Here is a 24,843-nt window from a genome sequence, read left to right as displayed (position 1 = left end):
AGCGCTCAGCAGCTCGCGGATTACTTAAAAAACCTCAAGAAATCAGATATTTGTGTGAGTTTTGGTGAGTCTAGAATGAATTAAAAGACTTGTAATATTTTGCCCAATTAGAGTTTTACGCCTCTAGGCTTGAACTCCACCATCATTGTGTCTTTTTCTCAGTTGTTCACTTTTTATAGCATGGTGCCTCCGGCCGCCGTTGCTGCCATCGTGGACCCATTAGAGTTTTGAATTGTCTGTCCATCCTTCCCAAACGCTCTCGTGAATGCCTTGAGGGACTTTCTTCAAATTTAGAACAGACCTGTATTTGGACTCAAAGATGAACTGATTCGATTTTAGTGATCCGTCGTCAAGGTTGGGGTGACCTCAAAAATTCATATGATTCACACAAATGTCAAGTAGGATTTGGGCATTATTGAACACCACATCTCAGGGACAGAAAGGGAGATTGTGGCCGTATTTTACATTTGCCATAAACTACACTGGTGACGCTAATGGATACCCACCTTGAAACTGTTCTGCTTGGCTAAAAATGCACATAAACTATTCATCTTTCCAGTTACATGCTATTTAGCAAGTCAGTTCAGTTTCACTTATATAGCATCACATCACAACAATTAGCGTCTTGGTGTGCTTTATATATTAGGGTAAAGACCCTTTAATATTAGAGAGAAAACCCCCAACAATCAGATGACCCCCCCCCCTCTAGTAAGACAGCACTTGTTTTAAACAGAAAACGCCTCCTGGCAGTCTAGGCCTGTTGCCATTAAGGTAGCATTGCTTCTTTCATGGCTGCTACTTTGTGTTCCAAGCATAATAATTTTTAGCAAATTACTTCAACAACTGCTCGATAGCGCGAGCACTTCTATTTACCGTCAGATACAGGTAGTTTAAGGAGTGGACGTTATCCATCCTAAAATATTGGGGGTCATACTGATGCATAGTTTCTTACATGCTCACTGTGTCCACACACTTTGTCTGAAAAATCAGTAACAACAAGGTTAATCTGCAAATTGTTGAATAGATTATCTTCAGGTTGATTAAAGGATTAAACTATTACAAATATTACAAATATTTTAAAAGGCAGGTCTGGATAAAATAACAAGTCAAACAACAAAAAGCTTTTGGATTTCTAGGATGCTATAACAACTCACATATGACAAAGGCAGCTTATGAATCCAAGAATATTTGCTTGGGTTGTCAAGTTAATAAATTTCCTATAATTTTTCATTTTTCTTGCTGTGACAAAGCAGCAGAATGAACTCTTCTGTCTTTTTTTGCAGCATGCCAGTGTAACGGCCACAGCACGTGCGTTAACGGCAGCGTTTGTGAGCAATGCCGTAACCTCACCACCGGTCCTAACTGCGAGACCTGCATGCCTGGTTACCATGGCGACCCGACCAATGGCGGCAAATGCCAGGGTGAGTGCCGCATCACAACAGACATTGGTTATTCTGCATGCATACGACTTAATGGCTCCACTTGTTTTTGTTGAGGCAGTCGAGTGATGTACTTTAACCCCAACAAGTGCCCCCTCCCAAGCATGTTCTCATCATCGTTATAGATTTCATTGCAATGCAGGAGATCAGCATTATGAAGTTTAAATGATACAACACAGAGTGCCTTCTCTAGGTTGTTTTAATTTGACTCAACCTGCTTTGTGTAAGTGATAATTAAGCTTTTTAGAAGGATATGGCCTGCTTTTTGAATTCTAATTGATGTAATATGTGGTGAATATGGTGTAATGCAAGTTGATAACCAACAGAGGGCACTATTGAGTGTTGATAGTGATAATTTGCCCACTCATGTTTGATTAATAACATGCAATATGTTGGTTTCCTAAACAGGCACTTTCCACCCATGGGATCCAAATACTTTAAATTTACACTGTGAACATGCACACAGCCTGACACACACACACACAGCTAGGAAGGGGGAAAATTGATGCTTTAAGCTCAACTTAATACAAACTTCAACACATGCAGCTCAGTAGCCTAACTGCTTTACCAGTTTTCTGGGTGTGGTGCTCTTTCTTGATAGAAAACCTCTTTTGATTGAGTTTTTGATTAGCTCATGAGGGAGATTTATTATCCCAGTCTCCTGCCCAATGGCAAATAAATTTTTCTTAAGTGACTGCAACCCATAAATTATGCTGAATTCCTGTTTTCTAAGCCAAAACACATAATGTCTGCTAAATTTATTGTGGAGAGTCGATGTGAACGCAATACAGGAATGGGTATTAAATCAAATACACAATGATCACACTAGTATCTGATAACTGTCTTGGCTTGTGTTTCTTAATGAATGGATCACAGACTGGCTGAAGGCTGGGAGTACAGGCTCCTTGTTGAGAGGAGATTTAGCTGCACTCAGTGGTTATGAGACATGAATAGCATTCCTGAGAAGTTACATGTGGGGTTTTGTGTGACTCGCCAGACATGGGAGACACAAATTTTGTGGGCGCTTTACAGTCTCAGATACCATATGTTGCTGCTCAGGCTAAAGCTGTGAGTTGGAAAGTGAAACTGCACCAGTGAATACCTGTCACTATTCTCCTCATTCTCCTGGAGCCTGAGGACAAAAAAAATCATAATTTGTGATAGGAACATGTGAATAAATTCACAGCGAGGAGAACCACATCTAATGTGGCTTTCACATAGTCAAATTAAATCCCCGTATCACCAGCTGTCAATAACAAGAAGTGTTGGAGGAAGTGTCAGTATACTCAGTTAAAAGCTTTCCAGTCTCCTAAAATATTCATGCCATGCTGGAAAGGGTGCACTACTTGGAAAGGAGGGAGGAGGATCCACTGGTCCTTCAGTAATGCACCTTTTCAGTGTTTTAATGATTACTGAACTGAAAAGAATTGGTCAGTGTTTTTTTTTCCTTCTTTTTTTTGTCCTGCAAAAGCAAACCTGAAAGGCTGTCACAGTAGAAGCACTTTAGAAGCCAATTCACTCATCTGTCACACATCTATTGCAGCACTTTCTGTATTCTTTACACACACACAGACACACATGCCTAGCGGGTATCTTAGCCTTTGTTTGGAGGTGGTGGTTCTCCTTCATGTCTTTGAAGTTCAGCCAGTCTTTTGGGAAATACATTTGTTTACCATCTTACCCAGATCAATATCAATTTCCCCCTCTGTGCAGTCTTACCTGCACAGGTTTCAAATGTATAACTGATCACATATAAGTGTACAAATCCAAACCAGCCATGTGTTTACTGTATCAAGTTTTTTTTTCTTTTTTGTTCAGGTTTGATATTGATCATTTCTGTTCTTGTACCTGTCTTTTTTCCTTTTCTTTTTTGGCTTTGCTACTCTCTGTCTTCCCAACCTTCTTTTCCATCTGGTTTTGCCTGTTACAGCCTGCAAGTGTAATGGTCATGCAAGTGTGTGTCAGGTGTTAACCGGCAAGTGTTTCTGCACCACCAAGGGGATCAAAGGAGACCAGTGCCAGCTGTGAGTATATTGGTCACTTCTCGCTCTCTCACACTCACTCATACAAATTTTGTTCCTGAAATTTAACCATGGAAGATGCACTGACTGCTTCCATCATTTTCCACTATGTGTATAAATGCACTAGATAGCAGGGCTGTTTTTTGTTTTTTCCTTGTAGCTACTTTTGTGCTTTGCTCATACCGAGGCTGATGACTTGTAGCTGGTTCTGAGCTTTGGGTTGCTTTAGATTGATCCACTTTGCCTTTGTTAGCTTCTTTAAAATGTCTGTATTCATCTGGGTGAAGGTGACTGAAGTGTCTCATTAAGTTTATTGTTATGAGCGTTTCATGTTTACTTTGGACAACTTTGTGTCTTCACTCTCAGTAAGGAGCTTCCACACTAATGACATGTTAGCGTGTGACTGCGAGTGTGCAGCTGTGTGCCTGCGGTGCTGGGTGCGTGTTGTGCGTGAAATGGACCGGCCTGTAATCGGACACACGTGAGGATGATTGGCTGTTTACGGGTCAAGACTGAAAATGCTGGAAATCAGCTGATTTCGGTTTGTGGCTGGTTGAGGTTGATAACAGAATAACAAGATAAAAAAAATAATGTAAAGTATCTGATTATATATATTCGTATTAAATCCACAATAGAAAAATACCATTTAAGTGATGGAAAAAAGTTGCTGCCTGATTACTGGTGACTGTTTACCCGATGAAGATCTGGGTTGAAATCTCACCTCTTTTCAGTGCACTCAGTTTTTAGGAGCTGTTGTCCCATTACTTATGACCTGCGGCTGACCTCATTGTAGTACTTGCTCTTTTGGCTGAGTTTTATTTCAGTATCAGAAAGGTCAGATCAGAAATACCAACAATGTTCCGACTAAACTCCACTGACTCACGGTAATGTGTTCAGAGCGATTCTCTGAACAACATAAGCGTGTCAGTAATCACTTGGGATAGAGCCTTGAAGATGTGCTTGAGGCTGTTTTAAGGAAAACAAGTGAGGTACCCGGCTGTAGGAAAGCACTATGTGCTTTCTTCATGCTTTAAAAAAAATTGTAATTTGTCTTTACAGACACACAAATTGAACTGCTGATTGAGTTAAACCAATCCTAGCAAAACAACATTGTTGTAAAGTAGAGTAACGGGTAGCTGGTTACCCAAAAGAGGTCTTTCTTGACAAACAAATAATTAGTATGTTAAAAATATTCAATTTCTGTGGTGAAGTGGATCAGTGTGTTTGTGTAATTGTTTAATTTGGCCCCCGTATTGCCGTCATGGATAATTCCAAAAGGCATTAAAACAATTACTTTGGTTGATTTTAAGTCATTATATAGCCTGACTTTCACCAGCCATTTTTAAAATAAATTTAATGGGATTTTTTTATTACATGATTTATCTCCTGCAGTGACTCATGATTTTCATAATATAGTTATGAGGATTGATTTCTGACCAATAAGAACGGCTCAATTTCTCCTCATGTCGAGGCTTAGATGCTGATGCTAATGGCCCTGTGGTGTAAAAACAGGCAGTTGGCACTATTTGCCAGGAACTCCACCTCCAGGGTGATTTCTGCTGACACAGTCGAATCCACTCGCGTAGGAGGACCATCTCTTAGCTGTCTGCTTTCCCAGTTGTAAGCATAATGGAGACTGATATTTCTGATAACCCTAATGCAATAAGCCTTATGGATGGGTCAGCGGCAAACATATGTGTGCTTACGTACACACTCACCCACAATCTAATGATTTTTTTTCTCTCTCCAAAGTCACCCAACACTCCTTTGTGTTTTGATCAAAATGAGATAATCCCCCTCCTGCTTTTCTGCTCTTATAATTCTCTTTGAAAACACAAGGAAAATAATGCATGATCACAATATACATGAAAAATAAAAACATTGACTAGAAGAATTCATAAAGGTTATGGGAATAAGAGGGAAAGACTGCAGAGAAATCAAAGAAGAAAGAAAGAAAGAAGGGCTACAGGAGAGCGAGACCTTTCCAAACCCTCAGTGCTTTCAGTCAACATTGAGAGCAAATAACTAACACTTTGCACAATTGGAAAAAAATGTCACATTGATTTTTGCTACTAGATTTAATGTTGTGCAGTGCAGTACAGTGTAGTGTTATACTCAGATAGCAGGTGGATAACAGTTAATAAAAGAAACGTATTTTCTCATTTACTGCAGAATCAGACTCGAGTATCAGAACAGGCCAGGCAAAGCTTTGAAGCCAGCTTCGAGAAGATCCTTGTAGCTGTTGCTGATTATCACCTTGAAATTTCAACAGTACTAAAAAACTCCCAAAACAACACTTCTAAAGTGAGGGCACTCTGTTATTTTGTAGGTTACTTTGCCGTTATGCTCATGATGGCTACATTCAGACATACTCATGGCCGTGTCTGTGTCATTGACAGGCTCTGTTTTGAATGAATCTGCTGGGCTCACAGATCATAAACTGGGGGGCAAAGAATGGGCTGCCATGATTACAAAGGATCTGTCACTTTTAGTTTTTAGTCTTAGATCAGCAGAGGTGTAACATGAGAATTTTGTATAACCAGATAAGCTTTTCAGCAGCATTCTGCACAAGCTGTAGATGATGCATGGAGGGATTGTTTGAGGCAGGTGAAGAGGTGAATTGCAATAGTTTAAAAAAATAAAATAAAACAAAAATCTAAATCTCTGACTTAGATATAACAGGAGGAAATGTACTCTTTCTTAACTGATGAAAACAAGAGCTAAAGAGATGCTTACAAACATGCAGAACCACTGACAACTCCCCACGCAAAACAACTCCCAGGTTTATTTTTAATAGATTGGTTAACATAACAGAAGAGTGAACCCAGATTTTAAATAACAGGGTAGCAGGGGCGACAATTAAAACTTTAGAAAAACACTGAGGTTTAAAAGTGATATAAAGCTGAATATCATCAACATGCCAGGGTTTTAAAAAATTGTTGGTAAATGATCTTAAATGCCGATATAAAGGAAGTAAATACAGTGGGGTGCAAAAGTTTGGGCAACCTTGTTAATAGTCATTATTTCCCTGTATAAATCGTTGGTTGTTACAATAAAAAATGTCAGTTAAATGAAATGAGATGAGATAGCCTTTATTTGTCAGTTGCAGGTCTTTTGCCCACAACCGAGATGACAGACCTTGCCGACCGTACATACAATACAAACATCACATTGGGGAGACAGGTCAGGCTAGGTAGTGAGGAAAAAAACATTGAAATGTGCAACACAAAAGGATAATACAGGAATCAACACACCATAGCACAATAAACACAGACAGCAACATGGGAAAGTGTTCCAGTGTGTACATCTGATCTGCGCCTCCAGCTGACCCGATGTCCACATCGGAGGGGAGGTAAGCGTTGGAGGTGGCGTTGGATAGGGAGGGTGATGCGTCAGTGAGTGCTTATCAGTATCAGTATATGTATGTGTGTGCGTGTCCATAGTTCAGCTGAGACAGTGTCCTTCGCCCTGCCAGGCTAAGTAAACAGTCTTCCAGCCAACCCAGGTGGCCTTGCATGGAATGGGAAGGAACAGACTCAACACAGTCGTTATCAGGGAGTTTTTGTTCGGCTCCAGCCTTGAGCCCACAGCTGGCGCCGAAGGGGTAGCCGGATTATGATGGTGATTTTTCTTTTGCAAACAACTCATGAGAATTTCAAGCTGTTTTTAACACTCCGACACAGGTCTCTCAATCTCCCGTTGGATAGCCGCGAGTTTCTCCGTGATGTTCTTAGCCGTCGATTCTGTGGTCTTGTCACTCTTTTGCTCACATAGCAGATTCTGAGACCTCACGACCGCAGCCAACTGATCCGAGATGTAATCCAGCTTCCGCCCAGAGATGTTGTTCTGAGTTGATTCTTTCCTGATCTAATCCAACATACATACGCTCAAAGGTGTTATTCTGAGCATTCATTGCAATCGTAAGCGCCTCCAAGCTCTTAACCATGCTGCCTTCAGTGAGCCCTTTCTGAGAAGTCGCACCTATCGTTCCAATCCCAGCGGGCAGCCTTGTGGGGGTTTGAACAGCCGGTTCCGCTCTCTTAATTCTCCAATAAACCAGGGCCAAGCCAGCTCCGATCAGCAAGAACCCTGTTATCATGGTTCCGAATAGGTAGATATCTTCAGCGTCCTCGATCGACAGTCCCACGCAGGCATCTGCCACCCGTCCATCGTGTATCCGGCAGGGAAAGTCCCTCCAGGGCACTCGGGTTCTCCCGAGCCCAGACTTCTCATCAAAGGGTGTCAATAGCATTCAGAGACCAGTTGATCAAATCCATAATTCTCTTTTAGGTTATTGACACAGACTGTGAGAGAGTGTTCCAGGGAAAGTAATACAAAAAAGACATGAGACTAGACAAGGACATAAGAACTAGCAGGGAAGATAAGGGAGAGGAGAAAAAGTGCGTCCGCCTCCTCCGAGAGCCAAAGAAAGAATATATCATATAGGAGACACACACACAGTGATATTTGAGAAGTGAAATGAAGTTTATTGGATTTACAGAAAGTGTGCAATAATTGTTTAAACAAAATCAGGCAGGTGCATAAATTTGGGCACTGTTGTCATTTTATTGATTCCAAAACCTTTAGAACTAATTATTGGAACTCAAATTGGCTTGGTAAGCTCAGTGACCCCTGACCTACATACACAGGTGAATCCAATAATGAGATAATTTAAGGGGGTCAATTGTAAGTTTCCCTCCTCTTTTAATTTTCTCTGAAGAATAGCAACATGGGGGTCTCAAAACAACTCTCAAATGACCTGAAGACAAAGATTGTTCACAGTCATGGTTTAGGGGAAGGATACAGAAAGTTGTCTCAGAGATTTAAGCTGTCTGTTTCCACAGTTAGGGACATATTGAGAAAATTGAAGACCACAGGCTCAGTTCAAGTTAAGGCTCGAAGTGGCAGACCAAGAAAAATCTCAGATAGACAGAAGCAACGAATGGTGAGAACAGTCAGAGTCAACCCACAGACCAGCACCAAAGACCTACAACATCATCTTGCAGCAGATGGAGTCACTGTGCATTGTTCAAGCATTCGGTGCACTTTGCACAAGGAGATGCTGTACGTGAGAGTGATGCAGAGGAAGCCTTTTCTCTGCCCACAGCACAAACAGAGTCGCTTGAGGTTTCCTAAAGCACATTTGGACAAGCCAGCTTCATTCTGGAATAAGGTGCTGTGGACTGATGAAACTAAAATTGAGTTATTTGAGCATAACAAGGGGCGTTATACATGGAGGAAAAGGAACACAGCATTCCAAGAAAAACACCTGTCTCCCATATAATATATTTGACTGACATTTTTTATTGTAACAACCAACGATTTATACAGAAAAATAATGACTATTAACAAGGTTGCCCAAATATTTGCATCCCACTGTACAATGAATGAAAATGGGGCCAAGAACAGAACCCTGTGGAACACCATGTGAGAGTGGCAGAGTGATGATTTGTAAGTTGATGTGGCAATGGAGACGCTTCTATAAGCATTAAAGTGAACTGTTCAAATGCTGGACCAGACTTGCTCACCTGCTGTTTCAACCTCTTGATCAATACTTGTTGGTCAGTATTGTCAAAGGCTGGGCTTAAATCCAACATCACTTCGAATGAACTCTCCTGAATCCCTGAACATCAACAAATCACTTGAGAACAGCAGGCTCTGCCAAGGGACCTCTATGGGAACCAGACTGAAACTTTTAGAGAAAGTTCAATTCTTCCATAGAACTGAAGTGCAGTTACCTTTTATTTTTAACACTTTTGCAATAAAAGGGAGTTTTGAAATGGGCCTAAGTTGTTCTCTGAGGGTTGTATGTCTTTTGGAGCCAACTTTAAGTGGTCACTAAGCAGTTTTTGGTACTTAATGGGTTGGCTTTGTGCTTTGTTTATCTAACCAAAAGACTGCCACTCGCTTATGCAAAGTTAAAAACATAATATGCCTTAATATAATGCAACTTAACTCATTCACTGCCATTGACGTCTATAGACGTCAATTACGTTTTTCAATGGGAGGGGCCAGAATACAACCTCGGGCAGCTTGTCAGTGAATTTTATTTTTTCATATATTTGTAAATAAATTGTTTTGATAAAACATAACCTTTCTCAGTGTTATTTCTGTTTTATAGAAGTGAAAAACTTTTATATGTTAGAGGTGTCACAAAGCAAGAAATATTAGTGTCAAAGGCACTTTTCTGCTTGAAATGTATTTTTCACAAAAAGCTCGTTTTCTCCCTTTTTTTGGTCAAAACAGGCATTTTTGGTGGAACCCACCTCTCTTCTACAGCTGATTACTAAAGAATGGAAAATGGTAGAAACAAGCTTTTTTTTTTTTGGATGAAAGAAGAGAGTCTGTTCTTCATTTTGGTAGGTTCAGCGTTTATATGATCATAACACACAGTTTTCTGTGGCTCTTCAAAAATGAGTAAAAATGCTCAAAAACCCTGGCAGTGGGGAGTTACCTGATTTGAAAATGGCTGGCAGTGAATGAGTTAATATATAATGCATAGTACATATAACCTACCAGATCATATCAAGGATGATTGCTGCAGAGATCTTTATGGAGCCCTGACATTTCCAATACATAATGCATGTTTGCATCTCTAATGTCAAAATCAAACCAGGTTTCATATACAGCTACGTTGGTGTAATGACACAAGTGTAATCTAATTACTTTTTTTAATATCTTGTAACTTTCAAGCTCTCATTACATATAATCATTGTGTCCCCAAACACTGTCAGCCGCTCGCTTGCACCATCCCTCCCTGTAAGCCTAAATAAAGACCTCTTCGCAAGGGTACTCTGCCTTTTGAGCATTGTGCACAGAAGTACACACATGCAGATTTTCACTCGTGCATGCTCTGCATCTACTGATGCCATTAGGACCTCCAAATAATAGCTGCACTAATGAAGTGAAGGGTGCATCGGTGCAGAATAGAAGTGCTTTTGAAAGCGATTGAAGAGGTCTGAGCTGCATCATAGCGATGAGTCAAATAAAACTGGCGAGGGAAATATTTATCATATTGCTCATTTGGATGCATCCAGTGTTCAGGATCCTTCACATGCTCGGGGGTAACGTGGTGTACCTCTCAAGAGTGTGTGAACATATCCATGCCTGTGCTAGCCTGCACAGATGTGAATTAAACTGTAAGGGTTTTAAGCACATTTCTTCTCTGTTGTTGTGTCTGTCTTTGCATTTTTGTCTGTTTTAATCACTGAGCTGGCACAGGGACAGGCAAAGGTTCAAGCTGAGTGTAGATTAAATTAAGATACAGTTCAAGGGGACTGCCTGAAGTTCAGATGTGTGCACGGATGCATGCAGGTCTAGATTAAATTAAGATACAGTGTTGGGAAGCTGCATTATACTGATGAGCACATGGGTACTTGTGTGTTTTGCCATCTGCAAATGCCAAGCAGTTGAAATGCCCTGCCAATGACGTTCTGTTAGGCTCAAAAGCCTGTGGCAGCATTTGTCCTCTGTCCTTTGTACCGTGGTAAAAGACCACTCTGCCCTGTCCTTGCCTGTATAACATTATAACAGCAAGAGGGGGCAGAGCTGACCCCTCCTGAGCTGTGTGAACCTGCCTCCTTTAGGTCACTGAAGACACCGATCCTTGTTATTTAGGTTTTGCTGGGTAGATGCAGTGTTAAAAATCCATCTTCTGCACATGTGCATTGGCGTGAGTTATTGTTTTCATTACATGACGTTTTCAGTTTGAATGAGTTTACCAAATGATTAAAAATTTTATCACCTCTTTATAATTTATAGAGTTTAGAGGATTATTCCTTATTTTCTAAACAACAAAAATCTAATACTATAGAGTGATTTTAGTGTTGTAAAATGTGAACACTAGAATTTGAAGATCCGACTGTAATGCTGCATAAAAGCTGAGAAAGGATGCATGGAGGTTGATTGCTGCTCAAAATGAGTTAAAACACATTTGCAGCAGTAATCAGCAGGTATAATAAGAGCTATAGTACCAGTAATTGAAGCCACAGTGACGATCCTCTTAAAATGTTGCCTTGTACATTGTCGTTCTGCGAAATAAATGGGCAGATGCCTCAGATTTGGCACAGTGGTTACTGTATATGTAGAATCACTCTTAATCATGACTTCGTGACATTGCAAAAATGCAAAACCTTGCGTGCTCTACATTATGAAGAGTGGGAGCACATTCTTTGGTCTGATGAGACCAAAACAGAGAGAGGGGAAAGAAAAAAAAAGTTAATATCGGATGAACTACAAGACGTTTTGCTCGAACCTGGCCAGAGCTGCCACTGTGAACACATAGTCCTGACACTGAAGAGGTGGGAGTGCGATGATATGGTGCTGCGTGAGTGCAAAGGGTGTTAGAGAGATGACATTTATAGAGGGCATCACGGACATGGTCGACGAGATGACTCCAGGAGCCTGGGAGAGGAGGAATATTCCAGCATGATAACGATCCAAAGCACATGGACAGAATTACATAAGAGTTTGTCTAAATGAATAAAATGAAAAGTGTAATCTGTTAAAGTGTTCCTTCTGATGCGAATCCAACAGCACACCTTTGCAGTATTTCAGTGAGAAAGGCAAAGGGACACAACCCCTGCAGCAAAGGACAGGCTGGGCAAAAATTGTCACTGAAAAATGTCAAGACAAACGTCCTCCACGCCAAGAAGGATCAAGTCTACCATCATAATATAGCTGGAGATGCACAATATTGAGAAATGAACAGATTCAGTTATTGAAGCTGTGCAGACTTCTGTTGTTGGTGTTCTTTTGTATGATGCAGTCAAACGAAACTGTTAGTTTGGATTTTGAATAAATCCAAATGTCCCGTTTGAAAGCTTGAAAGTAGTGCAACTGTTGTAATTTTGAATCATTTGAATTTGAAGTTGCTGCACAGGGGTGTAGTCACTTCTGCTGTGCACTGTACTCCTGAGTGTCTGAGAGGAGTCAGCAGCTACAGTAATATGTGACATATAAAGCTGTTGTCAAATCAAAGCTGTTGTGTAATAGCTTTGCTTTTTTTTTTCTTTTTTTTTTTTTTTAAAGCATTTTTGACATTTTTTCTCCCTGGTGATATTTAATGTGCCGAATGACGTCTGGTGACCTTCAACCCCCGTATGACTGGGTTTTTATTTTTGTTGGTTTTTGCACAGTACGTTAGGTGGTGATAGCGTCTGTCTTGCAAATCTGAAATGCTGCAAACCAAGCCAGTCCCAAATTATTTTTAGAGTCAGAGTCATCCTCATTCAGTGTAACATCACTGACGGCCTCCTCCTCCTCCTCAGCGGCGTTCGTGCCTCTCGGTTGGCTCGCTCCACTCTGTTCCCTCCTTTATTTGCCGTCCCCTCTGACTCCTCGACACCGCCTCGGATATTCACATTCTCACAAGTTTAATTGGTTGTCTGCAAGATGAACCAACTGTGAAGCCTAATCAGTGTGATAATAGGTTTCTTATCTTTAAAGTAACACAACAATTTTCACCTTATTTGTGCGCTTCAATTGCATATGTGGCATTCATCAACCTGCTCATTGTGGTCAGTCGCTAAAGAGTGATGACAGTGAAGTTCGGAGTGAACTGCGGACAGTTAAATGCATGTACGTGCGTTGAGAGGCGGAGCAGTGCAGTCCAGTGAACATTGCCATATGTTCCTCCTCATTATGGGGGCTTTAGAAAGCAATGGGGCTGATAAAACAGAGCAGTTGATGGCGTTCTGTGGATGTTAACAAATTATTTTGCTTGGAAGCACTTCATTTAAAAGTCAGACTGTTTTCTGGCTGATACCACAACATCCTTGTTGTGAAAAAAAAACCCCAAAACTGTAGTGGGTTTTAGCAAACTACACAATCTTACAGGAAAACCTGGATGTTTAAAAAGTGTTGACTTTAAAGGAAAAGCTTGAGACTTGAATTTAACCTCTCTTAGGCTTATTGTAAGTTTGACATCCCTGCCTTAGAGGGAGAAAAAAGCATGGCTGCAAACCCCTTTGACATCATGAGCCACGTACAGTACCAAAGAAACTAGTTTTACTATGCATTAACTATCCACTGTAAACAACTGACATTTATGTTGTAAATAGTGAAAAAACAAACAAATAATAAAAAACAGGCACTTTTAAAGGGATTTTTAAATCGTGTAATTATTTTGTAGGATGAATAGGAAGTTGGAGATCTTTATCAGCAGGAAAAATTAGGGCTGGATTGCGGGCTTTGCTGTGGCGATTATGACACCCCTGCCCTAAAGTATCAGAGAAACAAGGAGTTGCACTTAACAGCGTCCAAGCAAAAGCCTCCTGTTTTCTGTAAAAACACTTTTGAGTTATGGACAGAATTAAACGTCATGGGACAACCATTTAGTTATTTAGCCTGTGACTGTTGTTACTGTGTTCAACCCCAGCTCTGATTATCACATCTGAATTTTAACTTGGGTCAATAAACCTGGTCCATTTTGAACTTTAAATTTCCTCCTTACTATGTGCAAAACTCTGTCTTATCTGACTTTATTCCACGAGGAGGATTCCCCTTGATCACCGGTTATTCTCAGTTAAAGATTATATTTCTCCAAAATTCAAATAAGAGCTGTTTTTGCTCCAAGGATTTTAAGGGCTTAAACCTGATCACAGACCTCTGTGATCAAGCGGAATGTGAAGTTTTGTGCATGTGTGACTTTGATAAACAACATTTTTTTGGGGGGGGGGGGAAGAGAGAAAAAAATCTAATTAACTTTTACAAACTATCAGATTATTTCCTCTTTGTCAAAAGTAAGAGACTTGATGAGGCGCCAACAGCAGGAGCTAATGCGCTGGCACTTGGCAGACACTGCTTCTGATAAGAGGCATTCTTGCTCTCAATCTGTTCGCACTCTTCTTCATCTTGTTCTCTCCTCTCTGTTTTCTTCACTGCAGATGTGACTCAGAAAACCGTTACCTTGGCAATCCACTCAGAGGAACCTGTTACTGTGAGTAATTCTCCGCTGGACAGCTACTTGCTGGAGAGACAGCTCATATGCACTCGCTCTCACAAACACACACCTTTATTATTCTTGGCGATTCTCTCTCTCTTTCTGTCTCCCCTCTCTTTCTCTCTCTCTCTCCCCCCTCTCCTTCCACTTCCACTCTTCCGCCCAGGGCAGATGGAGCATTTTAGCACTTTGGCACCAGGGGCGCTTGTTCGGTGACAGAATGACTTGTCGTGAAAATGTCAAGTGCATCAGAGGGAGTGAGTGATTGAGCTAATCAAGGAGACGGAGGAGTAAAAAAATTCTCCACTTGTCTACTCACTCAATCACGCACCTACTCATTTATTCATTTAGAAAGTTGACTAAATGATAGATTTTCCTTTCACTTAACAAGTCAAACTATCAGTGTGCGTATATGGAAAAGGAACTCGAATGACACGAAGCTGACACCCAGCGCCGAGTGGTAGCACATCTGTGCCCCCCTTCCTGTGTATACTGTACACGCTGGTGTGTTTGTGCTTTGTGTGTTTATTTGCATGATGTGGTGTCCTTCACGGTGCTGCGGTACTTAGCGATTTGTTATCTGCCTTTCAGCACTCCGCTACTGACAACAGAGCCTTTGCCAAGGTTTTGTCCCTTTTTGAAATGCCACAGCCTGACAACAGGCTCAATGGGGGGAAGACAGGAAACTAAAAGCCTGAAGCTTGTTTTAACCTCTGGACACCACTGGGACTTGTTCTTGAGCTTAGCTGTGCACTATTGTAAACATGGCAGTGCTCACTATCCAAAAGACCACTGAGCACTTTGAACTCATGCGACATTATCCAGCTCCTTTGCAGTGTGTGTTAGTTTGTAGTTTGTAATTGAAAAATGCAGACCTAAATGTATCTCCCAAAGCCTTCTGTGGCTTTAATGCCATTTTACTATTAATGTGCAGTTTTTTGTTTTTTGTTTTTAATCATGAGTCAGATCTTCAGGAGGCTTATTTAAGCCTATAAAGAAATACTTTTTATTCTGTGGCTTTACAGGACATCTCAGACTCTGGCTGGTAAATTATGTAATTTATATGCCAAAAAATAGCTCCTGCAAATTCGATCATCCACTGTCTTAGTACTCATGCCCCTGCAGTCCCCCAGGGAAAAAGTAAACAGCTGTGGTACGAATGTGAAAGGACACATTTAATAATAAAATATTTGATGCATGTATCTCCTTTAAAAAAAAAAAAAAAAAAAAGATAATTTAGCATTACCAGTGAAATCATCTGTGGCAGTTCATTAATAATAAAAACTTCATTAATCTCTGGTGAAGATTATTTACTCTCAGGGTCAGGTTAATCTGTTAGTTCCATGCTTGATTGCAGCAATCAGATTTTAGCCTCTAGCCTGTGGTGGTAAAGCTACATCTGCCAGCTAAGTTCTTGATGAAGCTGTCATCTACGTATGATGTACGGGACATGGGACAACATCTGAGTAATTTCTTTCCTGTCTGGTTTTCTAAACAGACAATCTTCTGATTGACTACCAGTTCACCTTCAGTCTCATCCAGGAAGATGATAATCACTACACTGCCATAAACTTCATGGCCTCGCCTGAGCAGGTAACTTCTTCAAGAAGAGTTTTCAGTGAGTCATCGGGAACGATGTTAGAGTTAACATGAACGCAGCGCTCTGAGGCACTCACATTTAATTATTCTGGTTACTGGTCAGTTGTTTTTGATAATTAGAAACATTGAGCCTGACATTGCTGTAAAAACGTTTGTAATGTAAATTGTAAATTGTGCAGTATTTAGATGATTTCATTAATGGATTTATGTTTTTCATCTAAAGCAAACCAAGAATTTGGAAATGTCCATAAATGCGTCCAATAACTTCAACCTGAACATCACGTGGTCGGTTGGATCAACAGGTACTCTTTTTTTTTTTTTTTTTCTTCTTCTTCTTTTTGTACTTGAAATGTTTCTGGTGAGTTATTAGTCCCAGTCATTTTAGTATCCATCCTTTTTTTTTATCCATTATATCTGATATTCAGGGTTGGAGGTGGCTGAAACCTATCCCCTCTGGCAAAGAGCAAAAGATGGGGTACACCCTGGACTGGTTGCCACTATAATGCATGGCTAACACAGCAAGACAGAGAACCATTCACACTTTTTGGCCAATTTAGAATCACAAATTAACCCAACATGCATGTTTTTGGAGTGCAAGAGTACCCAGAGAGAAGCCATGTAGGCACAAGGAGAACAGACATAAGCAAGATTAGTAGTAGTGAGTTTGTCTCTCCTGTTCCAACTTCTTTGTCACAAATAGTATTAGGTATTCTCAGCAAAAGTTATATGTTTCGTGAAGTCGCGAACCAAGAAAAAAAAGTATCTTTCAGGGTTTTTTCTGGGTTTTTTTGTGATTTGCGTGACAGAGGACATAAATGAATAGGCTGGGTCTCAGGAGGCTATTTGGATGTTATAAAAATGTCCAACAAAACATCTATAAAACTTTCTCAGCATTCAAAGGTCACCAAAGCCAATATTCAAACTGACAACAATTTGTTGCTTATTTTTATCCACATGGACTCAGGCTGATTAGATGTCCTCTATTTATTCTGAAGTCTGTGACATAAAAGGTTCCTATTGTTCCCACATTCACAGCATTAAATGAAATAATGACTAAGATGCTTTCAAATTGAACCTAATTACAAAACAAAGCCTTTGTTTAATCAGTTTCATTCAATTTGAAAAAGAAAGTATCTAATAACAAATGTGATTAATACCATACAATCAGTGCTTTAATAATAATAATAATAATAATAATAATAAAAATAAATGTATATACAGTATAATGTCTGTGTGTGTAACATTATGATATAAATATTAAAGTAATGAATTAGTCAGTCAATATAAGAGATATAACAGGAACAACAACGCGCCTTCTCTCGTTAGTGTGTACCGTGTCACTGTTGAGTGGATATTATAGGTTCCCTGAGGAAAGACACCCAAGGACACTGCAGTCGTCCAGTGCCACTGTTTATCTCTGGCCTCCCCTCCTCTCAAGTCATCTGCCGCTTTCTCCTGTCCACACAGCACTGACATTTTCTAGCCACTAAGACACGTTAACCTCCCGCGCGCCTCGCCACCACCTTAACCTTTTTGGAGTAGCGTTATTAATATTTGAAGTTGGGTCCCCTTTCTCTGCTAAGATATTGTGTCTCAGAAGGAACGGGACCCTCTTCACAATCGACGAGCGCGCGAAGCACCTTTGGGAGGGGGAAGGAGAAGGGAGAGGAGGGGTGATTTCAATTAAGATAAACGTGCTCACGTAGCCACAGTCAAGCTGTCATTTTCACTGCTTTTGTTTCAGAGCCGTGGTTTGGAATGTCAATGTTGAGAACCCACTGACATGAGGAAGAATAAGAAATGACTTGGAACGTTTAGATAGATGGAAGATTGAGTTTTAAGAGTTTTAGTCCAGAATATGTTTATATATTGATTTCATTAGGGATATCAAGAAGTTTGTATACACAAGACACAGAAAATTTACGGTTTAGTGTTTAGCATACAGAATTTCATTTAAGGCACATTGCATCATCCTGTTTTAAAATTTTAAGATGCCACTCAGAGAAAAGCTAAAAATGGACACAAGCAAGAACTGATTGTTAACAATAGTGGATCTGAGCAGACCTCATGCAGACTTCATCTTCTATAGTTACATTAAGGCAAAGTTAGGTCTCAAACGACTTAATGTCCCTCTTTTAGGCTTTTCAACCACATCTAGAAATATTTAAAACATTTCTGTTTTACATAAATAACAATGAGTGTGTTAGATGTTTATATTCTGAACATAAACTCTTTAACTCTACAGCTGGAACAATCTCTGGAGAGGAGGTGCCCATCGTGTCCAAAACAAACATCAAGGAATATAGAGACAGTTTCTCATGTGAGAAGTTCACCTTCAGAAGCAACCCCAACATTACTTTTTATGTCTACGTCAGTAACTTCTCATGGCCCATCAAGATCCAGGTAAGAACTGCGTGTGTGACCTTGGACTGACTTATGAGAAGCGGATAAGACAGTGAGCTAATCCTCTCTTATGTGCTGTGACTGTTTTCAAAATGCTAAAAACACACGTGAATACAGTATGTATGAATAAATCTATAAAAGAATTAAGACAAAAAAGAGCAGGAGCAGCCATCTTTGCACATGCAGAGCTCTATTGTCACTCTGGGTGATTTCAAGTGCACTCGATTGTAATTACACCTTCAATGAATGTGTGTTCATAGGTGCACAGCTGCTTTTTAGCAGGCAAAGGCAAAAAGCATTGTTTCAAATTTGTGCCCCTCTCCCTGAATGGATCCAATTGAGGCTTTGATTGGTGGGCCGCTTGAAAATACAACACTGAAAGATGTCTCGTCCATTTGCTTTTATCTACTTGCAGGAAAACAAAAAGGTCTAGTGTAAAGGGATGGGGGATGGGCAGGGTTTCTTTGTAAGGAAAGCTTGCCCATGGACAGCACACACGGGGAGTGTTCTTTGACATTTTAGGGATTATAAATGTTGCTTAACATTTTAATTCTATAAATTGTAACTAAGCCTTAGAAACGCTCTCTCTGGAATATGCTAAGTTTGATATAAAGTACATTAGTACTAGGATATGGAAGGTGTCAAACCCATAGAATTAACACCCGAATCTGCTGTCACCATGCAATTTAATACAACGAGATAACAATTGTCCCCCCTCAAATATCACACAATATCCATTTTGCTAATTAGTCCACTCCCAAATATTGATTTTTATATTTCGTCCTACAATTTCACGAGGTAAATGAATGGAACACCTTGGAGTAATAATATCTGTGGGGTCAATCCATCTTTGGAGGGGGCCTGGTAATAGTTTTCTATTAGATTTCCCAGCCAACAGTCGCTTATTTATTATGGACTAGCCTGGGCTGTACAGCAAATAGCTTCTGTAACAGGATAAGGTCTCTCTTTCTTTGCTTGTCTTCATGATGCATGGATGAGAATGGAGACCTGGATGAGATAAGACAGGATTTCTTCTTATGAGGGTTTGTATGTAAGGCCCAAACACATAAACAGATTTAAATATAGACTTGGATCGTAAAGAGCAGTTTTCATGGAGGGAAAATGTTGCCACCAAATCGTATCGTCAGCATGTTCCTCCGTGTAATAAAAGGCCAATTGTAATAGAAGAATGTTCTCAGATGATGAAATTGATTGGCTTAGATGGATGAATTGAAACTGAATTAACCCTACACATATTGCTTTGACCTCATATCGTGTGAAAAACAACTTTATAAGCACTAAATAGACATGTCCAATTTACTTAAAAGCCAGCTAACATCTGTGCACAGTGTGCTTTGTGAGTCATGTTAGCCATGTCAGTAAGCATCTTATTTCAGATCAGTGATTCTCATTTTCTACTTAATAGGGTTGGAAAAAGTCAAAGGTGGCAGAAGTTTGGGGGGTAGATGAAGTTGTCATTAAAGAATATTAGCCCCGTGACTCTGTTATGCTATATGATCATTAACATACCCCTTTCTGTTTCCTGTGATATTGACATAGCCAAATATTTAGCTAACCACTACATTTCAATACAATCTAGACATATCTGCACGAATAAATAAATGTGTAGGTTCAGCCACGCATCTTCTTCTTCTTCTTTTTTTGGAAGACCAGATTAATTTGATTGTTAAATTAGCATTCAACGCAACAGATGTGACGCAAGTAATCCACCTCTAAAAGCACAATTTGTGCCCCGTTACCCAAACCAATGTGTTGCCAACCAGGGGCTCCAGATGACATTGTGTGTGTTTGTCTAAATGCTTTCAGGCTACAGTGCTTTCAAAACATCTACAGTAGATAATGACTTGTCACAATGATGTGGCCTGTTATATGTGATTTAGCTGCCAGGACTGTGCGTAATCTCTCTTTTAATGAAGATGAAACATGTTTCTGATGAAGCGTCATTCACTGCCATGTTGCCTTTTGGATACGTCGGCTATGGTAGAGAGAGACTGCATTATTGCTGAGATCTGAGATCAATGGGTTAAATTTAAAAAAAAAAAAAGTCAGCATTGTGAGTTATTTTGGATTTTAAAATGTTGTATTTATTTTAATTTATGCATCTGAAAAGAAAAATGCTATTAACAATATTGAACATTAACCTTAAGACACAATTACAAATTTAGGTTAAATTATACATTAGAAATCTTAAAATTATAACGCATATCCATGCGTTTTCTCTCATAGTAAGTCATTGCTTATCGTCTTCTTTCCATTCACTAGATCGCCTTCTCCCAGCACGGTGGCATTATGGATCTCGTCCAGTTCTTTGTTACATTTTTCAGGTAAGTGTATAAAATATTTATTTATTCCTAAACGTGAACTCAGTCATTTCTTTTAGTCACAAAGCCTTGAGACTGATTCACAGCAACCTGGCAAGCCAGTTGTCAATTGCCAGCAACTTTCACCAACCGCTTGTGAAAAAGTCATTCTACCAATACAAATCGTGGTTATGACAGCGTCACCGACTGGTTTCTAGGCCTGTGAGACTGAAGCCTGGTGTTACGTTGAGATGGTTCAGTCTAAGAAAAACAGGTTAAATAAATAAGTGTATATAATAAGAAAAAGCTGTTGTTTAAAAAATGATTGAAACCCAATTAGTTTTGCTTTTTAGATATGTATGTTTCACTTGGTGAACGACTGTGTGAGCAAATAAGAGTTGAGCAATAATGTTTCCCAGCATAAAGAAAACTAATATTGAATGATGGTGAAAGAACCATTAATGCCAAATTATATATTTTAAGGTTGCCGTGACATGCATTAAACGTCTTTTGTAGGGAAGTTCTCCTTTGTTCGGGTTGCCAGGCCACAACCTGGTATATATTAGCAGCAACAGAGCAGCAGGCTCAGTGAAAAGAGCCTGCCCACACCTGTCAGTCACTAAAAGCATCTGAGACATTATAAAATGAACTACACCACGAAATGGGCCTGACTGCATCTAAAAGCATTTCACTTTAAAACTACAGAAACTGGTCTTCTCAAATGTTACACAACATGAACTTTTTAAAAACTTTCTAATGGAAAAAAATGTTTTAAATGATTAATTTTATACTTGTGTTTGGTTTTATTTAATTTTTGCAATGCATCCCTACTATTTGGAAACAGGGCTGTAAGTGTTCTCCAGTCAGGAAACATTATCCACTATATCGTCACTCTCAGCTCTTCTCTCCTGGGCCTTACTGAGTTATGTGAGCCTTTTAGGTCAGTTCTGCTAACCGAATACATGTAAATGCTTCTTGTGTCTTCAAGGTAGCAATTTTCCTTTTTCAAGTGCCAAATGAACTGCCAGTTACAATTTAAGTAGGTGCACATTTCTATGAAAGTGCCATCTAAATAGAAGGTGTGGGCGATCAAGATATGAGGACTGTTAATGATTTTTCATCCAGAGAACTGCGATGAAAGTCTTTCATTGAAATGTTTAAAAGGAGTAAATTGGGCTGTCTCAAAGGTACATCAAAGTCTGAATAAGTTAAGAAGATGTGAGTATAATTGCAAAATTTATACTGTAAGTTATCCTAAATATTGCTATCTGTGAAAAGATTCAGAAGATGTTCCCCACAGCCATATGTGTGGTTTCTGGTTACTGACCTTATAGCAAGAGTTGTTTTCTGTGTATAGGCGTTCATTTTTTGATCTTGTGCTGCCCAGAGTAGCTAAATGGACTAAAATGCTATGTGTGTAGGTGTCACGAAGGGAATAGAAGATCGTCTTTGCCCAAGGCACCTGCCCATCATTACACAACCCACAATAACTTTCCCATAAAGCTGTCACACAAACAGTGATCCTCTGCTTCAAGCGTATCACGTTACAGTTCAATAGCCAATTTCAGGAATCGTTGGAAAGAAAAAGAGAGGCTGATAGTTTAGTTTGTCTAAAATATATTACACACAAAAACTGTTTTGAACAGGTTCACAACATGGACACAACGCAGCTACAGTTTGGTCCTTCTTTTTGTTGTTTCAGTATTAGTTATAAAAACTGTTTATGCTTTAAGTATTTCTAAGATCCAGGATTTGTTTCCATTGTTAGAGAGGTGATAATAATTCTCATAATGTCTACATCGTCCTTCTGTTGTCCAGTTTTTACTGACCCATGAAAAAGAAAAAAAAGCCTTGATGCAGTGACAAACAGCTTGTTTTTTTTCTGAAGAGGGATGAAATCCGCAGGAAACATAATCAGCTTGATGACAAAATGTCAAATCACCCCACAGGGTTTCTAGGCCTCCTTGTATAAGAGGTAGAGGGCGACGAAATGACAGCATGACTCTTCTTCAACTATGTTTATTCAGTGTTTACTTTACCTTTTCCACTGCAAGCCTTTTGACACCTAGTATTTTTCCATTATTTCCATATTTCTTCTTCATCTGAATTCATAAACTTCACTTGTCTAAGTTGTAATCTAGTTAGCGTGATTACGCTTTGTGTTCTACAGCCAAAAATCTGTCTGGTCATTTCTGCCACATGAAAATCCCATTCAGACACTCTCAACCCCTTTTTCTGCCGCTCACTGTTATCTTCAAAGGTGTCTAAGATGGCTCAAGTACTTCTAAAAGAATGAAACGGTTTCAAAGCTTAAAATACATTTCATGTGTGACCGTGATATTTGAAGCAGAGTTTCACTTCAGTCAACGCTTAAATTTCACTTTACTTATTTTTTTCTTTTCCTGTTATCACTTTCTTCAAACATCCTGGCCAATGGACCTGTTGTAGAAATGTAGCATATCAAGTCAACATCTTACTGTTCCTATTGCAGCATTTCAAATCAAAACGGCATCGCCTTTATTCCTGTGCTTTAACACAGGTTTAATTTCAGTGATTAGAGAATGGCTTGAAGGAAATGTGAAAATATTTACCCTTATTTGTTTCAAGTGGATAAAATGTTCAAATTTCAGATTGTTCAAAGTAATCGAAGTAATTGATTAAATCAAATGTAAGCCAACACTAATACTTTCCACGAGCTTGCTTAGGTAAAAACACCATTTGACACATGTTCTTAATTAAAACAAAGCTAAAATGTCTCTTTAGCAGATAATAATCTTTACATTCTCATCTGTCACATGGATAATGAAGTGGAAGCTCTCAATCAGTCATATTTTTCTATCCCGGTAGAGCTCGGACCTTGCTGAATTTCCCTTGACTAATGTGCTGTCGGATTATTAATTGAAGTAATCAGCCAAAATATTCAGTCTACTGAGAAATGAATATTCCGCCTCTTCAAATCATCTTCGCTGTTTTGTTAGCAGGAAACTTTGAAATTTTGAGTCTGTCCTGTCTTGATCACTGATAATGTCAGGAGTTTAATCATGTCGAAGCTACGTACTTGTACTGTAAGAAAAGCTCGCAAAATTGAGCTCATTGTTTTGCAGAATTGCTGGAAGTTGCACGGCTGCTTAGATTAGCAGAAAAGGGCTAATGTGGCTTTGTCCAAACATGATAAATCTTACTAATTAATAAATGATATGCCCTTTGTTTAGATACAAAAAATAAACAATACGACAAGTTGTGAGGTGTTGCGCAGAGCTGGTATTTGAAGGACTGCCTGCTCCTTTGACCCAAAGAGAGATTATGCTTTCAACAAGCTTGCAAGTAAAAATATAATCTGCCAGTTTTTTTCTTGTGTCTGTGTGTGTGTCCCTTCCTCCCCCACAATGCACTTCGACAATTCTACACAATCTTTCAAACTGAAGGCAAAAACTTTCAGCTAAATTAAAAACAGCATGTCCTCGGTCACGGTGACATTCATTCAGGTTGCTTGCAACCAAAAAGGAGCTCTACTGTAGCTAAAGGCTTTAAATGATTTCATATGGGGCTACCTCAATGTTGCATATGCATATGAAAAAATAGAATATTTTGCTGATATTGTTTCCTCTCTGTCAAAACAGTTGCTTTCTGTCACTACTCCTGGTGGCAGCGGTGGTGTGGAAGATCAAACAAACCTGCTGGGCTTCTAGACGACGAGAGGTAAGTCGATAAAACACACCGTGCTTACATAAATACACCTGACTTTAACAAATTGTGAATATGCCGGTTGTTTATGCAAAAGCATTTGGCGTTTTAAGGAACGTGGGGTGACAATCACTGCATGTTGTTACAGCTTCTGTTCCAAATACACACAGCCCCTCTCTTCTCAGAGGCAGTCTGACTTCTGCTCTTTAGTGAAATCAAAAGGAAAGAGGGCAGCATTTGTTCTTTCTCTTCAAGACAGTGTCTGAAATCAGATTTCAAGAGTTGTATGGGAGTTGGCAATGCTGCACTACCCACAGAGTGGAGAGTTGAGATCCGTCACTGTGTTATTTGTAAAATCAGGAGTTGGAGCTTAACTCGGATGATAACTGTGGTTAAAGGACTGCTTTCAGACTGGTAGATTGTGGTTTGATTAC

At 39.6% G+C, this 24,843-nt stretch overlaps 1 protein-coding gene across 1 annotated transcript in view; it reads left to right on the top strand.

Annotated features, from left to right (window-relative positions):
* atrnl1b (attractin-like 1b) overlaps positions 1 to 24,843 on the top strand; it is a 70,520-nt gene that overhangs the window by 23,443 nt on the left and 22,234 nt on the right. The window contains exons 19-26 of the mRNA XM_080873723.1: positions 1,284 to 1,421; positions 3,370 to 3,463; positions 14,347 to 14,399; positions 15,901 to 15,995; positions 16,225 to 16,303; positions 18,247 to 18,404; positions 20,688 to 20,749; positions 24,346 to 24,424. Of these exons, the coding sequence (XP_080729849.1) occupies positions 1,284 to 1,421; positions 3,370 to 3,463; positions 14,347 to 14,399; positions 15,901 to 15,995; positions 16,225 to 16,303; positions 18,247 to 18,404; positions 20,688 to 20,749; positions 24,346 to 24,424 (758 nt within the window). The remainder of the gene's footprint in view (positions 1 to 1,283; positions 1,422 to 3,369; positions 3,464 to 14,346; positions 14,400 to 15,900; positions 15,996 to 16,224; positions 16,304 to 18,246; positions 18,405 to 20,687; positions 20,750 to 24,345; positions 24,425 to 24,843) is intronic.

The sequence above is a fragment of the Rhamphochromis sp. 'chilingali' genome (assembly GCF_963969265.1).
Source record: "Rhamphochromis sp. 'chilingali' genome assembly, chromosome: 22".
Lineage (NCBI taxonomy): Eukaryota > Metazoa > Chordata > Actinopteri > Cichliformes > Cichlidae > Rhamphochromis > Rhamphochromis sp. 'chilingali'.
This window is presented reverse-complemented; position numbering and strand designations above follow the sequence as displayed.